General features: G+C 41.5%; 1 protein-coding gene across 1 annotated transcript in view; it reads left to right on the top strand.

Moving 5' to 3' along the window:
• Positions 1-13240, top strand: part of ATPAF1 (ATP synthase mitochondrial F1 complex assembly factor 1) — a 77476-nt gene extending 64236 nt beyond the window's left edge. Inside the window, exons 8-9 of the mRNA XM_007946695.2 lie at positions 3745-3852; positions 13046-13240. Coding sequence (XP_007944886.1) covers positions 3745-3852; positions 13046-13240 — 303 coding nt within the window. The remainder of the gene's footprint in view (positions 1-3744; positions 3853-13045) is intronic.
• The last annotated feature ends 2297 nt before the right edge of the window (positions 13241-15537 follow it).

The following is a 15537-nucleotide window of genomic DNA, read 5'->3' as shown; positions in this document are numbered from 1 at the left end:
GGAATACACGGAGTCACTGTACCAGAAAGAATTGGTCAATGTTCATCCATTTCATGAGGTGGCATATGATCAGGAATACCCATTGAGATGTTTCAACTAACAGATGCCATATTGGAGGCACTCACTCAACTATGCCAAGAGATTTCGAAGACAGCTACCTGGCCAACTGACTGGGTTCAGAGTGGCCTGGAAGGTGGGAACCAGGAGGAAAGGTGGCGAGGTAGGTTTGGAATGGCTGAGGGAGACGACGAAGTGAGCAGAGCAGTTTGGAACAGCTAAAAGAGACGGACTTGTCTGTCAGTTTGTTGTACTGTGGTAGCCTGTGTGTTGCTGTGAGGCTGGAAGCTATGCCACTGGTATTTTAATTGCTAGCAGGGTTACCCACGGTGGACAGGTTTCAGTGAAGCTTCCAGGGCAAGACTCGGAAGAAGGAAGAGGCCATCCACTTCTAAATATTTGTACCCATTCCAAAGAAGGGTGATCCCACAGAATGTGGAAATTATCTAACAATATCACACACTAGTAAAATCTTACTGAAGATAATTCAAAAATGGTTGCAGCACTATATTGACAGAGAACTTCCAGAAATGCAAGCTGGATTCAGAAGAGGACGTGGATCGAGGGGTATCATTTCTGATGTCTGATGGATCTTGGCTGAAAGCAAAGAATACCAGAAAGATGTTTACTTGTGTTTTATTGACTATGCCAAATCATTTGATTGTGTGGATCATAACAAATTATGGATAACATTGAGAAGAATGGGCATTCCAGAACAGTTAACTGTGCTCATGAGGAATCTGTACATAGATCAGGAGGCTGTTGTTCGAATAGAACAAGGGAATACTGCATGGTTTAAAATTGGGAACAGAGTGCATCGGGGTTGTATCCTTTCACCATACTTGTTGAATCTGTATATGCTGAGCAAGTAATCTGAGAAGCTGGACTATATGAAGAAAAACGTGGCATTAGGATTGGAGGAAGACTCATTCACAACCTGTGATACACAGATGACACAACTTTACTTGCTGAAAGTGAGGATGACTTGAAACACTTACTGATGAAGATTGAAGAGTACAGTCTGCAATATGGATTACACCTAAATATTAAAAAAAAAAAAATCCTCACAACTGGACCAATAAGGAGCATCACAATAAATGGAGAAAAGATTGAAGTTGTCAAAGACTTCATATTACTTGATTCTACAATCAACACCAATGGAAGCAGCAGCCAAGACATTCATTAGATGATATATTGCATTGGACAAATGTGCTACAAAAGACCTTTTTCAAGTGCTAAAGAGCAAAGATGTCTCCTTGAATACTAAGGTGGGCTGAACCCAAGCTATGGTATTTTCAATCACCTCATATGCATGTGAGAGCTGGACAATGAACAAGGAAGACCAAAGAAGAGTTGTGGTGTTGGCGAAGAATACTGAAAGTACCCCGAACCACCAAAAGAACTAACAAATCTGTCCAAGAAGTGCAGCCAGAATGCTCCTTGGAAGTGAGAATGGCCAGACTTCATCTCACCTACTTTGGTCATTATGTCAGAAGGGACCATTCTCTGGAGAAGGATATCATGCTTGGTAAAGTGGAGGGCCAATGAAGACGGGGAAGGCCCTCAACGAGATGGATTGACACAGCAGCTGCAGTGATGGGCTCAGGTATAGCAAGGAGCATGAGGCTGGCTCAGGACCAGACAGTGTTTCGTTCTGTTGTACATAAGGCTGCTGTGAGTAGGAGACAGCTTGATGGCATTTAACAACAACCGCAACAATTTCTGTTGGTTCTGTTGTAATGTCACCCAATTCATTTTTTATTTATGTTATTTATATTCTTTCCCTCATTTCCTTTGTTAAATTTGCCAGTGGTTTGTCAATTTTATTAATCTTTTCAAAAAACCAACTTCTAGTCTTACTGATACTTTCTATTGTCTATTTTTTGTTTCATTTATTTCTGCTCGAATCTTTATATTTCTTTTCTTCTGGTTGTAGACTTTTTTTTGTTGTTGCTCTTTTTCTAATTGTTGGAGATTTTGGGTTAAGTTGTTTATTTTGGGTCTTCTTTTTTGATGTGTACATTTATTGCCATAAATGGGCCTCTGATCACTACTTTTATTCTGTCCCAAAGATTTTGTATGCTGTGTTTTCATTCTCATTTGGTTTAAGGAATTTTTTTATTTCATTTTTTTATTTCTTCCATTACCCAGTCATTTTCAAGGAGGATGTTAGTCAGTTTCTCTAAGCTATAAGCCTCTTAAGAAAGGGTCCCTGTCTTACATGTTTTATTAACTAAGTTGACACCTTCCAAGGTGCTAAATGCATAATTTCCCTTCAATAGATATTGTGTTTGCTTCCTCCCTTCTTTCTCTCTCTTTTTTTTTTAACTCCAAATAATTAGGTTAAAGAGTTAGATCCTTTCACGAAAAATACAATAAAATATTTTGAAAGAGAAGAAGTTAGATTCAAAGCTTTTAAAATAAAGGTGCTTATTTGAAATCAGATCATGACTAGAGTTGGCATTCTGTATAAGGGGCCACATGTATAATGATACTGATGTTGGGGGAAAGAGAGTGTGAAATAGAATGAAGGGGCAAATTTTCATTATTTTGTAATTATTTACTGAGCACTTATTATAATAATAACCAATATTTGATGTACATGCCAGATGTTTTATATACATTATATCATTTAATCCTCACTGATGTTCTATGAGATAGCTACTATTATTATTTCTATTTACAGAGAAGGAAGTGGGCTTAGTGAAGTTAGTTCATGCTGCTAGTAAGTGCTAGAACTGGGTCTGAGCCAGGTTATCTGACTCCAAATTCTGTGGGCTTCATAATTATGCAATTGTGTGAGGAATTCTGCTAGGGCCTGGGGTTCTGTGAGACAAGGTTCCTGCCTCCATGAAGCTCATACACAAATACAAGAGGAAGATCCAGAAGCATAATTGGGATCAAAATGATCAGTATAATTTTAGAAGTATGCTTGGGAGAACTGAGAAGTTGAAATATTGGCAGTACCATAACTATAGTTAGGTATTGATAATTAAATGATTTCTTGCTGAAATTTGTAGAGATGAAGCACAAGGATCTTTTCTTGAATGTATAATTGTTTCTTCCTACAGTGTGTGAAGGCTTTAGCGTTAAACCCAGGCATCTGACGCCAAACTCTCTTCCTATCTAGATTGGAAGTCTATCAACCTGTACATTCTTCATGAAATTATTGTCTGATTCTTCTCTACTTCCTCCTTCCCAGATTTTATTTTAAAACTGTTCATTACAAATCTGGCCTCTGTGCAAACTGTCCAGCTATTTGCTGTAGCTTAAAAGAGCTCAGTCTTCAGAGCCAGCCAAGGAGAGTAGATTTCAGCTATGAAATGCGCTAGTCCATAAAAGTGGCAATTACATGGCCACAATGGTTTCTTTAGAACTTGATTTGGTAGCTGCTTGTGCCGTTTTGTTTTTAAATGTATGGCTACAATGAAGGATTCACTGCCTACTATAAACATTTTCTGGGAAAAAAGCCAAACCTTTTCCAATTGAAGACACAAATAACACTGTGCAAACTGTCAGTTTCACCAGGCCTTGGCAGGCATGACCTTCTTTCCACATAGCAGTCTTCTGACTCACTAGCCACCCAAGGGGCTGTTAAGAGCCAGAATTTCCTCTGGACTCTATTGCTGTAAAATTGCAGTTTGTTGTGGTGCCTTATTGAGCCTTGATATGTATTCCTCCTTGCAGACCCGAGGGGAAGCTGCAGCCAGCCAGCTGATTTTATACCACTACCCTGAACTTAAGGAAGAAAAGGGAATAGTGCTGATGACAGCAGAAATGGACTCCACATTTCTGGTAAGAATCAACTTGTTACTTCTTCAGATTTACCTTGTCGTGCTAAAGGTATTACTTTTGTACCTCATGAGTGGTAGAATTCCAGAGACTTACATGTACCTTATTTCTTATTTACTTTAACATCGACAATAATTTTGTCTTGTTTAAGTTCTTCTAAGTTGATGTTAGTACAGATCTTCAGCCACTTTTTCACAATTCTAAAATCTAAAGAGCTCTGAAAAGCTTTTTTCATAACTCATTTGGCCACCAAACTTTATCTGACTTGAACTCATTTGGTAATTAAACCTTCACTTGAACTCATATGAAGCCATTCATAGTCTTCATTAATTCCACTAGATGTGGAACAGTCATGCATTTTACTGTTGTAGGTCCTGTCAAGGCAATTCGAAATAACCCTATATACAGCAGAATGAGACACTGCCTGGGTCCTGTGCTATCCTCACAGTCTTGCTATGTTTGAGCCCATTGTTGCAGCCACTGTGTCAGTCCATCTCATTGAGGGTCTTCCTTTTTCACTCCCCCTCTCTTTTACAAAGCATGATTCCTTCTCCAGGAACTGAATCCTCCTGATAACACGTCCAAAGGACATGAGACAAAGTCTCACTATCCTCACTTCTGTGGAACATTCTGGCTGTACTTCTTCTAAGACAGATGTGTTCGTTCTTCTGCCAGTTCATGTTATAATCAGTAATCTTCACCAATACCATAATCAAATGCATCAATTCTTCTTTGGTCTTCCTTCTTCATTGTCCAGCGTTTGTGTGCTTATAAGACAATTGAAAAATACCATGATTTGTGTTAGGCGTACCTTAGTCCTCAAGGCAACATCTTTGCTTCTTAACAATTTAAAGAGGTCTTTGCAGCAGATTTTCCCAATGTAGTACATCACTTGATTTCTTGATTGCTGCTTCCATGGGCATTGCTTGTAGAGCTAAATAAAATGAACTCCCTGACAACTTCAGTTTTTTCTCCATTTATCATGATGTTACTGATTGGTCCAGTTGTCAGGATTTTTGTTTTCTTAATGTTGAGTTATAATCCATACTGAAGGCCGTAGTCTTTGATCTTTATCCGGAAGTGCTTCAAGTCTGCTTTGCTTTCAGCAGGCAAGGTTGTGTCATCTGCATGTCACAGGCTGTTAATGAATCTTCCTCCAATCCTGATGCACATACTTCATAAAGTCCAAACTGAAAAAACCAGACCCACTGTCATCAAATTGATCCTCACTCATAGTGACCCCCGGGTTTCCAAAGCTATAAGTCTTTACAGAAGTACATTGCCTTCCCGTGGAACAGCTGGTGCATTTGAGCTGCTGACCTTCTGGTTAGTAAGCAGATGCCTTACCCACTATACCACCAGAGCTTCTTTCATGTAGTCTTTTCTGGTTACCTAGTGCTGTTCTGACAAGAATATACCACAGATGGGATGGCCTTAACAAACAGGAGTTTATTCTCTTATAGTTCAGGAGGCTAGAAATCCAAGTTCAAAGTGCCAGTCTCTAGGGGCTGTGTGAAAGCTCCTCAGCCTTGGGCTTCAGTTCTGCCTCCTGTTCCCAGCCCACTGAAACTAGAGGCTTTTCTTCACTCAGACAGCTGCTGGCTGCTGAGACTGACAAGCTCAAGGTTGACAAATAAAAAGGTACAGTCCCGATGTTACCAAACCCTATGGCAGGCAATTAATTCAAGTCCATTGAAAGTCCCAAGGTCAGCAGAGCATGGCAGAATGCTGAACAGCAACATAGCTACATTCAATATTCAAGTGTGCCATAAGCTAGAGACCGTTCTCCAAGGCTTCTCTTTATATGTAGGAAGCAGACCACAGCCCTAAGGCAGCTACTCAGCTGCTCACAGTAGATTCCACCATGGAGTTGATAACCAGTCTTATCATGGAGAATACTACATCCAGCTGTCCAGTCACTCAACCAGGCCCAGCCAAGTTGACACACAAACTTAAGTACCACAATTCTACCCCTTGTCAACTTGGTACCTGTACAGATCTTCAATGGGTGGCATCTGTACAGATCTCCTTCACTGGATGGCTCTAATCCCCTAGTTCCTGAGTGGCTACCTCACCCCCTTGGCCTGACGGGCCCTGTTTTTCTACCTCTTGGGCATGGTAGCCCTGCCCTCTCTCAGGCAGCGGCTATGACTCCATCCCACTGGCCCACGTGAATGAGCATCCCCACACTCCAGAACCAAATTAGTGAAAGTCTAATTCTTTGAAACCTAGGGGGCTATGATGGTTTCACCCCCAGAAACCATGGTCCTACCCTTTGAGGCAGAGGCAGCTCTGCTTCCCATTTCCTTGGTCTCACTGTTTCTGCCAATTAATGCTGAAGGCAGCCTACTCCGCCAAAAATCTTCCTGCCCAAAAAGCACTCAGCTTTCTTGCTCTGTAGGCTAGCCAACCTGCTATTCTGTTTCATGCTGGTCTCTTGGCTCTGCTCCTGCTGTCTCATGCCATATGCCAAGGTCTCTCTGCCAGGGTTTCGGGTCACTCCACTCCTGTTTCCACATTTTAGGTATCTATCAGAGCAGCATCCCACTCTCTCAGTACCATAGTCTGTTGTGGTTACCTAGTGCTTCTCTGACAGGAATATACCACAAATAGGATGGCCTTAACAAACAGGAGTTTATTCTCTTACGGTTTGGGAAGCTAGAAGTCCGAGTTCAAAGTGCCAGGCTCTAGGGGCTGGGTGAAAGCCCCTCAGTCTTGGACTTCAGCTCTGCCTCCTGCTCCTGGCCCACTGGAGCTAGAGGCTTTTCTTCAGTCAGACAGCTGCTGGCTGTTGATACTGACAAGCCCAAGGTTGACAAGTAAAAAGGCACAGTCCCAATGTTACCAAACCCTACAGCAGGCCATTAATTCAAGTCCATTGGAAGTCCCAAGGTTGGCAGAGCATGGCAGGCTGCTGAACAACGACACAGGTACATGCAGGGTTCAAGTGTGCCATAAGCTAGAGACCGTTCCCAAAATTGTTTCTTATATACAGGAAACAGACCACATCCCTAAGGCAGGTACTCAGCTGCTCACAGTAGATTCCACCATGGAGTTAATTACCAGTCTCATCATGGGGAATACTACATCCAGTTGACCAGCCACTCAACCAGGCCCAGCCAAGTTGACACACAAACTTAACTACCACATAGTCCAAAACCTAAAAACCAAACTCACTGCCATCAAGTCAATTCCAACTTATAGTGACCCTCATTGGGTTTCCAAGGCAGTAAATCTTTACAGAAGTAGATTGCCCAGTCTTCCTTCTGTGGAGTGGCTGGTGGATTTGAACCGTTAGCCTTTTGGTTAGCAGTCAAATGCCTTAGGCACTATGCCACTAGAGCTCCTTATTCTAGTAGTCCAGCTTCTTAAATTATTTGCTCAGCATACAGATTGAATAATTATGGTGAAAGGATACAACCCTGACCATGGCTTTCCTGATTTTAAATTACATAGTATCCCCTTGTTTGCTACAGGTTCTACAATTAAGTGTTCTGGAATTCCCATTCTTCACTATGTTATCCATGATTTTTTTAGTCTACGTAGTTGAATGCTTTTGCATGGTCAATAAAACACAAGTAAACATCTTTCTGATATTCTTTACTTTCAGCCAAGATCCATATGACATCAGCAGTGATACCTCTTGTTCCATGTTTTCTTCTGAATCTAGCTTGAATGCCTGACAGTTCCCTGTCAATATAATGCTACAACCATTTTTAAATTATCTTTAGCAAAATTTTACTTGCATGTAATAGTAATGATATTGTTCAATAATTTCTACATTCTGTTGGATCACCTTTCTTTGAAATAGGCCCAAATATTGATCTCTTTTATAGTCAGTTGGCCAAGTAGCTGTCTTCCAGATTTCTTGGCATAAACGAGTAAGCACCTCTAGAGCTGCATCCATTTGTTGAAGCATCTTGGTGATATTCTGTCAATTCCTGCAGCCTTATTTTTCCCCAATTCCTTTTGTGCAGCTTGTACTTCTTCCTTCGATACCATCAGTTCTTGCTTGCATGCTACCTCCTAAAATGGTTGAACATCGACCAGTTCTTTTTGGTACAGTGATTCTGTGTATTCCTTCCATCTTCTTTTGATGCTTCCTGTATCATGCAGTATTTTGTCCATAGAATTCTTCAGTATTGCAATTCAAGGCTTGAATTTTTTTCTGCAGTTCTTTCAGCTTCAGAAACTGAAAAGCAAATGATAGGGGGCATAAAATGACTTAGACATTGCAAACCAGTGGGTATCACTGGTGTATGAAAAAAGTAGTTTTATAGGTTGTGTTTAGAGGTTTAACTATTTATCCTGAGAGCACAAAAGATTCATTAAAAGATTTTAAACAGGGAGTGATCCAGTCAGAGTGGGGTTTCAAAACCATTAACCTTAATTAAAGTTGCGTCCCATACATTCTGCAGTTCTAGCCTGATCAGTGTGATCATTTAGAAGACAGTTACAATAGCTTAGGCAAGAGGTGGTGACACCCTGAACTACAGCAGTATTAGTAGGGATAGAGGAGAGAGAATGACCCTAGAAATATGTAGGTGGTAAAAATGGGCAGGCCTTGGTAAATGGATTGTAGATATGAAGATTCAAAGGGAGAAAGAAGTCAGGTTTGTTAATATTACCTCCTTGTTAAGCAACACAGGGAGTTAGCATGTTTGTCTTCTTGGGTTTTGGAAAGGGAAGAGACTACTGCTCCATACTGAGTCAAGAGAACAAGAGGCAGAGAGTGAGGAAGGTAAAACAACTTTCCATACTTTCAATAGTCCTCAATGAGAGACAGACAGATGGCATGTATCTCCCTGTGTCTTACTTCCCTGCGCACCAAACTAGCAGTCTTCTAACTTTTTTTTAAAGTAGTGAGAGGAATCCTTTCTGGAAATAAAATTGTATTGTGTAAAACCCCAAGACATAACCGCTACAGAGAGGTGGAAGGACCTAAGGTACCACCATAGAGCCCCTGGGACTCTGCAGAACAGAGTTTGAACAGCACTGTTCTAGAGTGAACACAGCTGAAATTACCCTTCCCTCAGTGACTCCAAGCCTTAGATGAAGGTTGATGTTAGAGGCCCTACCGCTCAGGTTCTCAGAGTGTGGTGATATATGCCTCAAGTTATGACAATGCACCTACTTTAAAAATGGTTTGCTCTTGAAGCATGTTTGAGTTTAAGAAAGGTCAAATTGATGAGGTAGAGTTATCTACCTCAATCAGTCTTAATTATCTTGCTCTACCAGAAATAGTAGCAGGGTAAAGAAGAGGGAGTAGAGGGAGCACTGGCTGGGAGTCCAGAAGCTTGAGATCTGGTCCTGGCTCTGCCACTTGCTAGCCACATGACCTTGGGCACGTCCCTGAGCCTCATCTGCCTTGGTTTCCTTGCCTATTAAATGAGGACTGGGTGATCTCTGAGGCCCCATCCAGCTCTAAAATTCTATTAATGTGAAATAGCCAGGCTTTTGGAAAAAGGCTTTTGATTAAAAATCCAGCCTCAGATTAGTGCCTGCTTGTGAGAAATGACCTCAAAGTCCCATGGGAGGAAGTAGAGGTGAAGCAGCCTATAGTATTTATAAACTCATCTTCATCATTCTGTAGCTAGACATAGCACACTTTTGACAGTTTTTAATGGAAATGTTCCATTATCTTTTAGGGTTTGATTTTGCCATATGAACACAGTGATAATAGATAAGTGCCTCTGACCAGCTAAAACTGCAGAATGTACAGGGAACAAAAAGTAAGAGCAGTTTGAGGTAATTCTTTTGTAAGATTTCAAGAGGGTAGCCTGTATCCTGACCCCCACCTCTGTGACATAGAGGGGTCTGGTCACCATTTCCCTGCTACTGAGCTTTAGAGGATCTGTTAGGTGGCCCCTTTTCTTCTCTGGGGCTTGGCTGGTGTGTTAATTACCAATTGCTACATAAAAAATTACTGTAAAACGTGGTGGCTTAAAACAACAAACATTCATTACCTCACAGTTTCTCTGAGTCAGGAATTTGGGAGCAACTTAGCTGGGTGATTCTGGCTCAGGGTCTTGCATGAGGTTGCAATGAAGATGTTGGCTAGGGCTGCAGTCATCTGAATATTGACTGGGGCTTGCAGATCCACTTCCATCCCCATTCACATCCTTTTGAGAGGAGACCTCAGTTCCTCACCACATAGGCTTCTCCATAGGACTACTTGCATGTCCTGACGACATGATAAGTGGCTTTCCCCAGAGCAAGTGTTTCAAGAAAGATGGCAAGACATGGAATGCATGGAAATAGAAATATCATTTGACCCAGCAATCCCGTTACTAGGTATATATCCTAAAGAAGTGAGAGCCAGTATCAGAACAGATATATGTACACCCATGGTCATTGCAGTACTATTCACAATAGCAAAGAGATGGAAACAACCTAAGTGCCCATCAACAGAAGAATAGATAACTAAACTATGGTACATACACACAGTGGAATACTATGCAACACTAAAGAATAATGTAGAATCTGCAAAACACCACATGATGGTGAACTTGGAGGACATTAGGCTGAGTGGAGTGAGTCAATCACAGGACAAATATTGTATTAGTTCACTATTATAAAAAGTCAAGGAAAGGTTTATGTATGGAAGGACTTTCTTTGTTCGTTACTAAGGATGGGAGGGTTACCAGGGATGCTAGATAGGTAGAGACAAGTATTGATTTGGGTGAAGGGAAGGACAATGTACCAAAAGTGAGTGACCACCATAATAACACTAAGGAAGACACAGAGAGGTGCACAAAAGGTACAGACAACAAAGATAAACCCATTTACATTTATAATACTGCATTGTTGTTGTTGTTAAGTGCCGTCGAGTCGTTTCCAACTCATAGCGACCCCACGCACAGCAGAACGAAACACTGCCCAATCCCGTGCCAGCCCCACAATCCCTGCTATACTTGAGCTCATCATTGCAGCCACCGTATCAATCCATCTCGTTGAAGGCCTCCCCCTCTTTCGTCGACCCTCCACCCTACCAAGCATGACATCCTTCTCCAGGGAATGGTCCCTTCTTACAACATGACCAAAATAGGTGAGACGAAGTCTGGCCATTCTTGCTTCCAAGTAGCATTCTGGCTGCACTTCCTCCAGGACAGATCTGTTAGTTCTTTTAGCAGTCCATGGTACTTTCAGCATTCTTCACCAGCACCACAACTCAAAAGCATCAACTCTTCTTCGGTCTTCCTTATTCATTATCCAGCTCTCACATGCAATCACCTCACATACAATTGCCTTGTATGCATGTGAGAGCTGGACAATGAATAAGGAAGACCGAATACTACATTACCAATGATAAACATTAATCTACAGGTAAGTAGGTAGGTAGACAGGCTGAATGATGAGGTATGTCTAGGCAAAAGGAAATATACCCATGACCATATATAAGGTTGGCAGATAATATTTCTACATACATATTTGTATGTGCTATAGGAAGCCTAAGGCATTTGACTGCTAACCAGAAGGCTGGCGGTTCAAACCCACCAGCCACTCCTCGGAAGGAAGGTTGGGCAATCTACTTCCATAGAGATACTGCCTCAGAAACCCAAGGAGGAGTCGCTATGAGTTGGACCCGACTCAACAGCAGTGAGTTTGGTTTTTGTTATAAGAATGTCCATATAACTAGAGCTAATAGGGGACAAAGTTATGATACTTCTTAGGCACAGTCAGCCACCCTCATGGAGCAAGTTATTGGACCTGTGGGCTCGAGACAGACCACGGTTACAGGGGACATCGAGCACAATTGGCATGACATACTACATGTTGTTTTTGTTACTTATAGAAGCATTGTTCTACATCCTACTTTGGTGAGTAGTGACTGGGGTCTTAAAAGCTTGCAAGCAGCTATCTTGCTGCAACAATGAGTCTCTCCTCATCCAGATCAAGGAAGAATGAAGAAAACCAAAGACTAATGGAAACAATTAGTCCAAGGGACTAGTGGACCGTGCAAACCTCAGCCTATATGACCATGAGACCAGAAGAGCTAGATGATGTCCAGCTACTACCATCAACCACTCAGAAAGGGATCAGTGCAGGAAATCCTGTATAGAGTGGGAGAACAATGTGGAAAACAACTCAAAATCATAAAAAAGACCAGGTTTACTAGTCTGATAGAGTCTGATGAGAGCCCCAAAACTATGACCTCTGGTTACCATTCAGGTCCAGAATAGACCTCACTCCTGTGGCTTCCAGCCAAAGAGTAGGCAGACATACAGGGTGAACATTTACATCAGGCAGACGTACTCCTTAGAACGATCAGTCATGGGAGAACAGAAGGGCAGTATTTGCACAGGGAGATCGTTCAGGGGGCAGGAATGCATTAGAAAGGACACAAGAAAGAGATAACTACAGGGAGGAAGTAGGAAGAAAGCTGTTACACTGTGGGGAATTATAGTCAATGTCACAAAACAAAATGTGTATGAACTTGCTGTATGGAAAACATGTATAACTTTCACCCAAATCACAATAAAAAATTTTTTTTAAAAAAAGCATAAGCTTTTATGACTTCCTAGCAGAAGTCATTCTCTAATATTCTGCCAGTCTGTTTTTAGAAGTGAGTCACTAAGTAAGGCCCACACTCAAGGAAAGAGGAATTAGGCTCCACCAAAGGAAAGAGGATCAAAGATTTGTGGACAACTTTTAAAATTACCACAGCTGGCTTTGGTACTAGTTTTCTAACTGAGGTGGTGTTAAGAAATAGGTTTTATTCAGATATATGTCTTGCTAGTCAAGAACTTAGCACTCATAAGTTGGTTCTTAGAGCTGGGTAGCTATTACCTTTTCTTTCCCATAAGATACTCTTAATAGTTATTAAAGACCTGAACAAAGAGGGAAATTTTGAAAGTATGCATTATGTATTCTGTGCACATTCACCAGATGCCACTATATACACTATATACAAAACAAGCCATGATCTGTATCTTTGAGGAATACATAGTAGGGAAGACAGACTAAAAGAAAAAAGGACAAATACAGTGCAGTAAGATAAATGCTGTGATAGACATAAGGATGGCATATTTGAGTATACAGAGAAGGAACACCTAACCTAGACTTAGGAGGTCAGGGAGTCAGGGAACCTTTCTAGAAGCAGCAGCTCCTGGATGAGAATCCCCACCTGCAGCAGGACTCACAACTTGGTGGCCCTGAGCAGGGAAAGATCTTACTACTCTTTTTTACCTTTCAGAATGTTGCTGAGGCGCAGTGCATTGCCAACCAAGTTCAGCTCTTCTATGCCACTGATCGGAAAGAAACCTACGGATTAGTGGAGACCTTTAACTTCAGACCAAATGAGTTCAAATATATGTCTGTCATTGCCGAATTGGAGCAAAGTGGACTTGGAGCAGAACTGAAATGTCCCCAGAACCAGGATAAGACTTAGAGCTGTAAGAGTTGGCTCCACTCAGGGTCTGCTCAGCCCTGGGTAGCCTAGAGCCCACCCACTTGGACTGCAGAGAGCTCAGCTTATAACCCTGAGCAGTCTGCAATAAGTTGTCCTGTGTGCTTATTGCAAGAAATGATCATGGAGGTGAGCCCTACTGCTTGATATTCAGGTACATAGTACCCAAAGATTCTGATAATTATTTCCCAGCATACATGAGGTTTCCTTTTAAGAGACTGAGGCCATACCAAGAGATAGCCAAGGATCCACAGGATCGCTAACCTGATTTTAGACAGTGTACAGTACAGTTGTATTCTAGTAATTTTGACCTCACAGCTCCCACATGTCAGTTCTTCCTCTTTATAAGTGTGTGACAAGATAATGAGTTTAGAGTCTTGCTATACTTAGATGTGGGCTTTACGTATTCTTCCATGCATTAGTTGGCTGCCCAGATATAACCTGAATATCCTTGTTTAGTTTCTAGAATTACCAGGTACTCCCATCAGGATAAAGATTTCATCAAAATGCCTCCCAGAGTTGCCTTTGGTGTAGTTGGTTTGAGGTATGAGCAGATTTCAGGTATACTTAGATACACAGGTACAGTGCCTGCATGTTATTAAACCATATCAGGGGGTACTTGCACCTCTACTTCTGCCTTTTAGAAGCTGTATATTTGAAGGGGCTATATCATTGTAGTAGAAAGAAATCAACACGTGTGCGTGTGTGTGTGTGTGTGTGTTGTTTGGGTGAACGTTCACAGAGCAAATCGATTTTCCATTCAACAGTTCATACACATTTCATTTTGTGACATTGATTGCAATCCCCACAATGTAACTGTACTCTTCCAGCTTCCTCCCTGTGTTTATCATTTCCCTTCAGCCTTCTTATCCCTTCCTGCCTTCTGAGCTTTATCCCTAGGTAAATGCTACCCTTCTGATCTCATATGATTGATTGTTCCAATGAGTGCGTGTTTCCCCTTAGTGTTATTATTTACCTTATAGGCCAGCCTATCATTTGGCTGAAAGTTGAGTCAAGGGGTGAGTTACCTGCAGGGTGTCTAAGGGCCATAGTTTCAGGGATTCCACCAGTCTCTGTCAGACCAGTAAGCCTGGTGTTTTTTATGATTTTGAATTTGTCCCACATTTTTCTACCACTCTATCCAGGACTTCCTTTTGTGATCCTTTTCAGAATGATCAGGAGTGATAGCTGGGCACCATCTAGTTCTTCTTAGTCTCAGGGTCCTGTAGGCTGGGGTTCACATGGTCCATTAGTCCTTCGAACTAATTGTTTCCTTGTGTCTTTAGTTTTTTCACTCATCTTTGCTCCATTAGAGAGACCAATAGTTGTACCTTAGATGGCTGCCCACAAGTTTTTAAGATTCCAGTCACTCTCACCACAGTAGGATGTAGAATTTTGTCTTTGTGGACTATGTTATGACAATTGACCTCAATGTCCCCTAAAACTATGGTCCTGAGCCCCCAGCCCACCAACTCATTCCCTCAAGATGTTTGATTATGGCTAAGAAGTTTTTGTAACTTTGCCCCTTATATACCCTACAATATTCATGGACATATTTGCAGCACATATAAATACATTAAATCAACACTTTTTTAAGGAGTAGATCAATCCAGATCTGCATAATTAAAAAAAAAAAATTCTAAGTAAGGCCATTATATGAAATGGTGAATGGAAGCAAATATTCCCAGATGGGTGTGGGAAAATTGTAGCAATAAAATAAAGCCTGGTTTACAGTCTTTGTTACACAAAATATTGTAAAATCTAAGCTATATGCTGTCCTCAGTGTCACTGTGGGCTGATTTCATCAAAACTAGTCTTGAGATTTAGAGCAGTTGCTTGAAATGCCAAAAATAAGAAAGGATATTTCCAGTGCTAGAAATCCATGTCATTGTTGTGGCTTCAAGCTCAGTGATGGAAAAGGATGATGACTACATGCCAGCCTTCGGAACCAAGGCCCCAGGTGCCTGCTGGGCTGTCTGCCTTCCCTGTTCTTGAGTTAACATGCTCCTCTTGTCTGCTGCTCCTGCCTAAGATCTGATTGGATGACACTGAATACGGTGAGTGAGAATTTGGCCAGTATTTGCAGTTTGTATGTGTGTGTGTTTCCTTTGTTAACAGAGAAGTTTTTATAGATTGGGTCCGTGTCCCAGCTTTTTAAATGGGATTGGATTTACCATTGTATTCTGAGCTGTATCTGTTTTGTTGTACCTGAGTCTGTGTAGAGAGAGACAGAGAGTATTTGTTTAACCTGGAGAAGCTGCTAACCTTTCACCGTTTTT

This window comes from Orycteropus afer, unplaced genomic scaffold (assembly GCF_000298275.1).
Source record: "Orycteropus afer afer isolate SDZICR_OR568_19922 unplaced genomic scaffold, OryAfe1.0 scaffold00169, whole genome shotgun sequence".
In the NCBI taxonomy this organism is placed as follows: Eukaryota; Metazoa; Chordata; class Mammalia; order Tubulidentata; family Orycteropodidae; genus Orycteropus; species Orycteropus afer.
This window is presented reverse-complemented; position numbering and strand designations above follow the sequence as displayed.